The following is an 11,030-nucleotide window of genomic DNA, read 5'->3' on the forward strand; positions in this document are numbered from 1 at the left end:
GGAACAATATGACTTGCAACTTAATGTATCTGCAATATCATTGAAGTAAAATCTATATATTATAAATATATTGCCAGATGCAGCAAACCAGCAGCACATGCACAAACATGATTGACATTACTGAGACCTTCTTCCTGACTCTGGATGGTTGTTACTCACTGGAAGTGGTGCATTTTTGCCAATGTCAGTAGGACCACAGGGAGGAGACAGAGGAGCTCAATGTTTCACAGATTATCTGTCTCGTGTTAAAATCTCACAACATATTTTAAAAAATATGTGAAAAACATATTTTTTAAGTTCCCTACTTGAGCTTCATTTTTTTCTCTTCTCCAATGTATTTCTTACATATTACTTTACAAACAGAAAAAGCATTTGGTCACTTTAAAATGCTTGCTTGCAGTAATTCATAAGACCTGAGATTTTATATTTACTTCTTTGATTGTTGGAAATGTTTGATATGTTTTCATTCTGTATAAAAAATGTCTGCACTGTTTTTTTCTGAGAGTCTGTACTGGTGTCCATTTGCCCTTGAGTGTTAAGTGACAACCAATTTCAAGCTAGTAGTTATCTTATTGAACACTGGATGGCATTGTTGCTGTTCAGGAAATTTGGAATTTGCAGCAGCACTTCATTTTACTTTACAATCTCAAGGGAAATTGCTCATATATGCATTACATGTATTTTGTTCTGGTTTACATAGTAAAAATTGAATATCTGATGCATTCATGTTTTGGTCTCATGTTGTGTTTGTAATCCTGGAACACAGAAAAGCTGTTTCATTGAAAGAGTTTTCTTGCTACAGGTGGAAGTCATCACACACCTCACCTTTCATCTGTGACACCATGTTCATCTACTGAACCAAAATAAAAGTAAAGCAAATAAAAAAAGTTACAAAACACTTCAATAGAAGCTTTGGACTTGAGCTGAATTTGTGAAAGTCTCAGGAATTTCAATAAACTGATTTTAAAATATGTAATCCTCTATTTGTTTCAATGCTTGTGAGACAGAATCATAGGAAACGAAAACATTCATCGAGGAGGAGCAATCTGCTACAGGTTAACTGTTCTGTTTATACACTTCTCACAACTTAACCTGCTGCTATCTGGGAAAAGTGGCCCAACTGGATTTTCCAGGCTGGCTCTCACTCACACACCCAGCTGCACCTGTATTTTGCTGTGGACACCGGAGACCGTTGGCCGCTGAGTCACAGAGGAACGCCATCGTCTTCTCTGGATAGAGGACGGTTCACCAGGGAGCCAGAGCGATGATGAATGCATTAGTCAGCACTTCATTTCCCATTATTTTTGCTGAAGTTGTGAATTAACAGTCTTAGCTAAATTCAAGGAAATCGTGAGAGATAAGTTTTGTTATGGGTTTTGTTAAATGTAAAATTCCCAGAATTCAGGCTTCTTTCCCTGAGGCCAATACTCACTTATATAATAAAACACATCTTAGTATGCTGACTGGGGTCTCATCTAAAGAAATTACAGATTTGATTCAGATTTTAAATTTATATCAGACACAAAAAAAAAACTTTGAAAAATGATGTATTACATTTCATTTAAATGGTCAGTGACTTCTAAAATTAGCAATATTCAAAGGTTTTTGTCATCCCAGAACTATTTGTATTCTATTCATATAAAACTGCATTTATTAATAAAAAATATAGTTAAAGATGATTAGGACTTGAAATACAGTACATGTTCAAAGGTATTTTTTTAATTAATACGTTGCCAAAAATAAAATGTATGCAAAATATTTTTTTTTTTCTGAAAATAAAATTCTTCTCATTGTGAGAAAATTTTGCTTCACGCCCCCAAAATGAAAAGTGAATCCTGGAAAGTGCATGTTTTTAAAAAACAATTCTTTCCCCATTAGGATTCTTATGGCAGAGGGGAAAAACAGTGCTTTACTGTTCAGTAAAAAGGCTGGAATATTGTTTTTGCTGATCCAGCAGTGTCAGTAGCCTCCTCTTGTTTGTGACCTCTGTCAGATGACAGTGAAGGTCTCCAATAAACAAGAATGTTGGTGAGTAGAACTCACTGAACTGTCTCTTCCAATCGCAGTCACTTCACCTCCTCCTGAAAGAAACAAGTACCTTCCCATAGCAATTCCTGCCCTCCTCTCTAATTGTTTTCTGTGCTCTGCTGCGTCTCTACTCACCATTGCTCTTTCTTAGCAGCAGCAACAACGTCAACACTTTTACCTTCCTTTTAATGTCACTTGTGTTGCTGACTTCCAAGTTAGTCACAAGTGTTTGAAATAAAACCTTATTTGGAGGAAACTCTCAGGCACAAAATGCTCTTGTTTCACATGCAGCATCTCCAAGGAGGACAACAGCAGCAGCACAGCTGTCGAATCGGGTTCTTCTTCTTATATCTTGCAGCCGCCTTGAACTTCTCATTAGTTGCAGCAACGTAATCTTGTGTTCGCTCAACATTAGTTTGGATGTGTTCAATATCAGCCCCTTGTTCCTCTACAAGCATGAAGATATCCATGAAGAGGTCTCTTAGTTCTTTCATATTGTTCTCCAGGCTCAAGAGTTCCTGGGTGTGGAGGAAGATAACATAAATATTATAACAGACATAAAAAAAGACATTAGGCAGGTAATGGAGATCATAATCTACAAACTCTTAAAGTGACCTTGTCTCAGACTTAGATTTCCTCTCTTTTTTGTTTTATTTTTACATTTTTAAAGAGTATTTGACAAGGTTATGTCCTCTTTGGGCCCCTTTACCTTGGATTAAGAGCAAAATATTAAAAATGAGCCAGAACATGAATAGTCTGTGCTGAGTCTTCTAGAGCATGTAGTGCATGATGGAGTGCCTGATTTTTGCCACAAAACGCTACCATTATTGCACAAAACCACTTATTCAATTTAAACAGAAAACTCTCGCTTCTCTTGCACTGCTGATAAAATTAGAAAAATACTAATAGTGATCCTGCTTCCAAAGTGAAAGTCAAACTGATGGCGGAAATGCAGAATCCTTCTCCATTTATAGAAACATTTCTAGAATTGTTAGGAAACATCCTACTGCAGTGTTGTGATAGGTCTTCCAAACAAGACAAAAGGAAAACCTAAGAGAGCATCAGGCTCATTCTTCCCTTCACTCTGAAATAAGAATCCATTGACATTCAAAAGTTGTAGCACTACGCCAATATAATTTCACTCAAGTTAAAAGTAGCTAAAGAAAATGCTCAGTAAAAAGATCTGACTTAGTATTTTATGACGATATAATCAACCAGAAAAAAATACATGTGCAAATATTGTTATTTTAAAGATTAAAATGAAAATAAATTAATAACAATTGCACTACAAGAGAAAAAACACAGTTCCAAACCATATTTTTCATTTCAAAGCTTATGTTAATTAATTCTCAGAAGGCAATGTGAAGTACTTCCAGTGACAACATGAAGTATTTCCTGTAACTTTTTGAACGACAATAATAGAAAATAACTTTCAAATAGTGAAGCTTGCAGGTTTGTCTCTGTATCTCATGCATCTTCTATTAACATAATTCATTAGGTTAATCTCAGTGGGTGGAATATCCAGAAATTGTAAAAAAAAAAAAAAAAAAAAGTAGCAATACTTCATAATATCAATCTGGTAAAAGTATGAAGTACAGTAGAATAAAACTCCTACAGTACATTTCTTTTTCCAAAAAGTGACTCATGTAAATGTAACTGAGTAGATGTAATTGGTAACTAGTCACTGCTGGTCTTAATCAAATGTGAGGGGGCCTGATTAGGAAAGATTTGTGTTTTCTTTGGTAAATTTTATTTGATATTGACAAAGACAGGTTTGTCAAGACGATTAATGTTAAAATAAGATTTATTTTATCCAAATCTTTGCATTTAGCTCTTTAGGAAGTATAATTGTTTAAAGACTTCATGACCCTTTTTGGGCTTTTTTGCTCTCACCCTGTGTCGCTGTTCGATCTCAGACAGTTGTGACCGTGTGATTCTGACATCATTTAGCAAGTTCTCGTTGAACACCTCCCAATTTCCTGTGGCGACCATCTCATTCACCTCCTCCTCTGTTACATTCCTTTCCAATATCTCCAGCTGCCGCATAATGAAGTGCTTACAACGATCCTGCTTGGTCAGCAGACCTTCATTATACTGGCGCATCACCTGGAAGTAATTATAGCAAAAGAGAAAATGAGAAAGGAGGGCGGGGGTTGAAGAATGAGAGGGTATTTCACCTCCATCTTTTTTAACATATCCATAATTTATTAGATATTTTTCAGCTTCATCACACTATGTGCATCTGCACATGTTGTAGAAAGACATAAAATAAGTAATTATATGTGTGTCAGTTCTTTCAGTGCTGTTTTTAGATAAGGACGTTTACTCCAATGTAGAGATTTTTACAGAGAGATAAAAAGATTTCTTATTGTCATCTTCAATCTTTCCATTTTTCAATGAATTGAAGCATATCTTCTATTCATGTGAATTCATGAAGCTTTAGAGCAGAGGTAGCGAAACAGAGTTGTTTTCAAGTGTCAAATGCAAAAGGAAAGCTGTCCTTTCCGACCTGCTGAAATCTGCGATGCAGAGCTGCATGCTGGGAGCGTTGTATTCTCACTGCGACAGCATTAGTTCCCAGCTGGTCTTCAGTTCTTTGGGCTTGTTTTGAAAGGGCGTCTAACCGGCGGTGGAGGCTTTCGGCCTGCAGCTTGATGTCTCGTGTTATGCTGCTCTCTTTCTTCATCACGCTGAAGCGACGCATGGTTGCCACCAGGGTCTTCTGCTGCTGACAGAACTTCAGGACCTTCAGCAGTAGATGTAACGTTTCAGTATGAGCCACAAACATTACTTGAAAAGAAAATCTCAAGTCAGTCCTCCGTGTTAAATATGAGTTACCAAATATGTAATTTTATCATTTAAAAAAAGCTAATGAACAAGAGGAATATAAATAGCAAAATGAGTTTTTGAGTCTTCTTCACGTATCATAATAGCTGGTGGTTATGTTACAGCCACAAATCTTCTCTTTAGTAAATGTTTTGTGAGAGAGAAACACATAACTTGAATTTTGAAGGAAAATCAGAAATACTTTTCAAAAGCTTTCATTAATAAGCAAAAAGTATAGTATATTTGTATTCACTCCCCTTTTAAAAAAACATTGCAGCCAACTTCTTTAATAAGTAATAATATCGCTTGTCTGTTGTCAGCCTGGCCATTGCTTTTCCGCGCAGTTCTATTCTCATCTCCCTTCAGCGCTCCTGCTTGGATTTTACTGGTAAAACTTCCACCGGGCAAATAAGCGAACAGAAAAAGTGTGAAAGATTACATCCATTTTCTCCACAGTTTAAGAATTGTAGTTTGCCTTGGTAAGATGGCATCTTGGGAAAGGCAGTGGAGGAATTGAGTGAAGCCATTCACTCCATGTTGAACACGCTTTCAAATACTGAGTCATTATGGACCTAATCCGCTCAGAGTCGTTTCCAGTAATATTCATCAAGCAGGTGCATTACATATGTCATGGCAAAACTTTAGTGATTGGGTAAAATTAGATCAAATCGTTCAAAACTTCATCCCAAAAACCAAGCAACACGTTAATAGAGGAGAAAACTTCAGCAAGTTTAGGCTGCAAAACAATATTTCAAGCTTTGGACATCTAAACGGGCATTATTCTGTAGAAAACTGCAACAACTGGAAACATACTGTTTGGAGTTTGCCACAAATTTTGTAGCAGAAAAAGTAAACCTGTGGCTAAAGATGAACTTGAGACCGTTACATAGTGAACATTTTGTCCCATGTGCAAAATTCTATTCATGGTGGAAAAACAGCACTTTATATAACGCTGAACATTCCATCCCCAGATTAAAACTTGGTGGTGGCAGTGGTGATGTAGAGCGGGTTTTCTTTAGCAGTGACATAGGGATTATGGATTAAGCTTGGCAAGTGGCAATCCTGAAAGAAAACCAAATAGAAGACAAGGCTGGAATGGGGGTCCAACACTGCAATAACCCAAAATCTTATGTTTTCTGTAGTTTCTAGTTCAAATATTTTATTACCCTAGAAATATAAAAATCTGACTTGCAAGTAACTTGCATATTAATAAAAATTACTAGTTCTTCTGGCCTATAATACTATATTTCACTTGGAAAAGAAAAATTGTCTTGGTTGTAGAGAAAATGTCTGCCACTGAAACTAGTAGTTTTTATCAATATACAAGAATTAACTCCTCTCTATTGATGAAAAGTTACTTTTAAGTTAGTGTTATCATATTTAAGTGTATTGAGAAATTTGCTCAAGAAACTTGATAGAAACACTTGGTACGATTTTGTGTTTTTGCAGTGAACATGTCACGGACAGTTGAAGACAAAGTGACAATGGCGTGGCTTAGAACAAAGCATATTCATGTGTCATAATAACCGAATGGTCAAATCCCAGACCTGAATTCATTTTGGAATCTGTGGCAACACTTAAAAATTGGTCCTTTCAGACATCCTGTCAGACTATTCTTGAGCTGTTGTGCTAGGAAATAATTGTCAATTCCATCTGTACATGTGCAAAGCAAGTACATCCATAACCCTTTCACCTCCAGAAGAAATGTGTGGAAACTTGATGCACTATTCACAAGGTATGAATACTTTAATCTGGCTCTCTTTTTTTGTTTTTTTCCACCTGACCTCTGTTTCAAGTGTTGAGATGTCATCTCTGATTTGCTGAGCCTCGGAGAGGAAATTCTGAATGACCGGTTCCTCCTCAAACACCACGGCCTGCTGCGTAATGGTCCCAGCTTCCACAGATTCATCTTCATCGTCACCCTCCTCTGAGAAAGGATTGGCAGGGCCGGCTGTTGTCCCTGACAACTCCTGAGCTGTCTGGTGAAGCTCCTCCAATCGATCTCTCATTGTGGAAATCCCCTCTCTTCAAAACTAAGATGTTTTCTGAAGATGCTGAAATCGGCAGTGCTGATGGGATAATCCTGAAAAGAAAGAACAAACTTGTGAGGTTCATTATGACACACACCTGTCCATGTCTCGTAATAACTGGAAGAAATAAATTGAAAAGTTGTTGAGAATTTCAGCCACCACTGAAATTATTTTTAGGTGGTTTATCGTTACAGATCCAGGCCTTCACCAAAATCGCTGCTTCCCAAGTTCCTTTCAAACAATTTTTAAAACATCTCACTCATTTAAAATATTTTTCAATGTTGTTTTCTTCTTTAAGAAAACATAATTTTGTGATTGCTGGAGTTGTACTGACTTGATAAGAGGGCAAAAATGCTTGTGTTTCACAAGAGACTTCAGCACATTAATCAGTACAATTAACACAAGCTTGCATGTTAAAGAAAATGTTTCTCTCAATGTATTGAAATGTATCACTACCTAAATAAGATAAGATGGTTAAGTAAATGGATACAAAAGTAGTTTATTCATAAGTATGACATGCAAGAAGGTGGAAACAAAATGAATTACGTGAACAAGAAACAGCAAAGGGGCAAAAAGACACGAGCAAATCATATATTAAGTTTCAAAACTTGATTATAAAAAATTTTTTAAAAGATTTTTATCCAAAATTATATAGTGGATAATAAATTACTTTGATGACAGTTGCTGTTAAAATCAAATGTTAAGTAAAGGACTGATGGTTTGCACATCACTTTTATAAGCTTCAGTTTTGGTGAGGTGGTCTGGTCAGGTCCCACTGGTGGAGAACCAGAGGAAAACCCAGGACATCCTGGAGAGTCTGGGAAAACCTTGGGATTCCCGCTTAAGGAGCTGACCCAAGAGGCAGGGCAGAGGGAAGTCTGCTGCCCCCAACACCCGACCTCAGATAGACGAAGATAATGGATGTAGGGGTGGAAGGTGCTTGATTACAATAGTGCAATAATATGCATAAACATCTGTCTGTTATCACTATTATTTTAGGAATCTTGCTAGAGAAAAAACCTACATAAAACTATTGTCATTTCTCACTAAATTAGCATGCTTTAGCTAAGTAAAACAAGCATTATGAGTGAAAAAAGGCTTAGTTTATCTGCTTGTAGGGCGTGCTGTAGTGGCGTAGGGGATAGTGCAACCCGCATTTGGAGGCCTTGAGTCCTTGATGCGCCGTCGCATGTTCGATTGCCGGACCCAAAAATATTTGCCACATGTCTTCCCCCCTCTCCTTACCGCTTTCCTGTTATCCTACTTTCATATAAAGGACACTAGAGCCCACAAAAAGAACCCCCAGATGGAAAAAAAAAAAGTTTATCTGCTTGTTTATCTGCACCATCAGTCAGACTGACAGAAGTAGATTTACCCATGAGAACTGAGTCATTTGACTTTATCAGCAAAGCCAACAAAAACACAGGAGGAACTTTACTTCAGTTTTCTTTCTAAAAAAAAAAGTGCACCTAAAATGAAATGCAAATTACATTTAATAAAAAAATTATATTAGAAAAATCATTTGTACCCATATAAACTAAACTATCACTGTTACTATATTACAAGTAAAATAAATGCGTATAGTAACTCTAACTCCAGCAATTGTAGGTATTTTAATATTCTTATTCTGGCAGATCTAAATTAGGATCCAGTACAGAAAGAAAGCATGCAACACAGAATCTAATTTGTTCTAAGTCACTTATGCTTGGCAGCTATTTTTCCTGCATTAAAACAGCGAGCCAAACATTCTGAACTGCCCTCATACCACACAGATTTGTACCTTAGAGGTCAGGGCAGAATCTTTGGTGAGCATGTGATTGTGTTGTGGGAACAGAGGGTCTGGATATTAGGAAATGAAGCATTGCTAATCACAGACTAACCTATTTCTCTGTAGGTTCTAAAAGCACAACTTGTGTGTACGTGTTTCAACAAATATAAAAGTCTTATACCTCAGAAATAAGTATCCTCTGTGCTGAACTCCTCATTTTGCCCTTTATTTTCCTCCCTACCTGTTCGACACAGAGGAGCTGATTAAAAAATCGCTGGAAGGATTTAGGAGCACATTCTGCAGTGTTTAGCCTAAAAACCCGAAAGAAAGTGGAACATGGTTCAAAGAGTTCAACTTCTCTCTCTGTTTCTCGCTCTCTCGCTTTGCTCTACAAAAAAGCAAAAAGGTTTTTCATTCCATACATCTGCTCCTTTGTCTATGTTTCTGACAGAAGCCATTTGTTGATATTCTCCTATTTCCATGCTGGTATTGTCAGAGAACTCTCCAAATGTACGTTGTTCATTTGTCCTTTGTCTGTGTAGCTCAACACATTATGTCATATTCTTGTTTCAGTACCACAAATTAACAAGCAAGCAGTTGAGCTTCACTTGCAAATATGTTCTTTAACTGATTACTCCAAGTAGACAATCCCAGGTAATAGAGAGAAAAGCAACACAAATACATAACGTACATAGGTTTCAGCATACGTCTATATTTTACATACTTTCAATCATAATTTCTGGAAAAAACTGTTAAATGGAAGTTAAAATTCATTAATACAAGTTGAATTCTGAAATTTATACTTTACCTCAGTGTTTCATCAGGGATTTTCAGGTGAAGAGTCCCACTTGCACATTCAATGGAATCAGTTATTGTAACTCCATGATCTCCTGTTGATCCTTACAAGCTGTAAGTAAATAACTTTAATCCTTAGCAACAGTTATACCAAAAGCTGTTTCACAGAAAAGTTCCACTCAAAGCTTCAAGAGTGTTAAGGAAGTCTGGTGAAGCCAGTTTCAAGCACCACCCCCTCTCCAGAAAGGAAAAAAAAAAAAAAAACCTTGCAGACGGCCAATAAGGAGACAGCAGTTGAAAGGCCTGTTTACTTACACAAAGAAATGAGAGGTGACGCGATTAAGTAAATGAGGAGGCAGGAATGGCATAGTGAGCACAGTGAATTCATAAACCCTACCCTAAGGCTAATTCTTGAAGAGGAAAATAGAGCAGAGCAAATAGAAGTGTATTGTGTACACAGTTAAAGCCAAACAATAGGAATTGCGGTTAGGGTGTCAACCTAAGCATTAGGTTTCTGATATGCTGAGTTAATTTTACGTGAAGTGGTTGAATTTCCAGCTAAAAACTCTGTTGATCTGAGAGTATTAGACCCCAGTATATCTGCTGAGCATTTTTGATAAATTTCTACTGACAGGCCCCATATATCCAGGAATGCTTTCAACGTGGGAAGGGAGTATTTCACTCAGAACAATGCAGTAAAGTAGTTTGCTCTTTCCCACTCTGTGAAAATCATTTTTTTCAAAATTTAATAAAAAAATGGAGCACAAGAGATTTCTACAGCAATTTTACTTGAAACAATTTAATTGTTTTCAAGCACTTTTGTTGAAAATAAGGATATAAAAATACTAACGCTGACGGTGTCAAATATTAAACTTAATCATTGTCTCGTTCTCAAACAACTAAAAAAATGCATGTTCCTGCTTCAGAAATTTGTGCAAAGTAACCCAAGAGATTTATACAACATGATTTTCCATGAGTGTCATACCCATCGTATGTGTGATACGAGTGTGCATGACTTGACTGAGTGTCGTACTCATGAAAAACTAACCTGTCTGTGCATATAACAAAAATAACTCCTGAAAAACCAAGTCAAGTGCAGTTCTTAGCCAAAAAATATTGTTCCTTAATTAGCTTCTGGTGTCACAGTATTTTCCTCATGTCTAATTCTCGTTTTGTCTCTTTGTCTGTCAATAGGTTCTCAACACCATGGTGCTTGTCTTATTTAGGGCAACACTTTGTCTTGCGAGTAAACACTTTTCTTGACACCAATAAAGAAAAAAACTTCCCCCGAACATCTCATTATTTGTCAGCCAGTATGAAACAAGCTGTACCAGCTTTGTTGCTTGTTCTGCTGACACCATGGAAATGCTCATTTGTAAATGATGTAACACTGAAGTATCGATCACAATTTTGGTAGACTATATTTTAGTTGCATAGGACAAAAAATAAAAGAAAATAGAATAAAGATAAAAATAATAGTTAGGAGAGATCATGTCCCCCAAATTATTCCTAAAAGGAAGATATGCTTATGACAATAAAGTTAAACTGCTTGTTCTGTTTATATCGACTTACTTTCAACCTTA

At 36.6% G+C, this 11,030-nt stretch overlaps 1 protein-coding gene across 1 annotated transcript; it reads right to left on the reverse strand.

The window, feature by feature from the left end:
• Nucleotides 1-1,557: 1,557 nt before the first annotated feature.
• Nucleotides 1,558-9,646, reverse strand: stx19 (syntaxin 19). The gene is made up of 5 exons (XM_055031445.1): nt 9,461-9,646; nt 6,639-6,937; nt 4,538-4,774; nt 3,922-4,134; nt 1,558-2,546 (listed from the first exon to the last, which is right to left on the reverse strand). Exons 2-5 carry the CDS (start codon nt 6,861-6,863, stop codon nt 2,310-2,312), a joined length of 912 nt encoding a protein of 303 aa, XP_054887420.1. The 5' UTR covers nt 6,864-6,937; nt 9,461-9,646; the 3' UTR covers nt 1,558-2,309.
• Nucleotides 9,647-11,030: the final 1,384 nt, after the last annotated feature.

Source organism: Poeciliopsis prolifica, unplaced genomic scaffold, assembly GCF_027474105.1.
Source record: "Poeciliopsis prolifica strain line A6 unplaced genomic scaffold, Auburn_PproV2 SCAFFOLD007, whole genome shotgun sequence".
NCBI classification, from domain to species: Eukaryota; Metazoa; Chordata; class Actinopteri; order Cyprinodontiformes; family Poeciliidae; genus Poeciliopsis; species Poeciliopsis prolifica.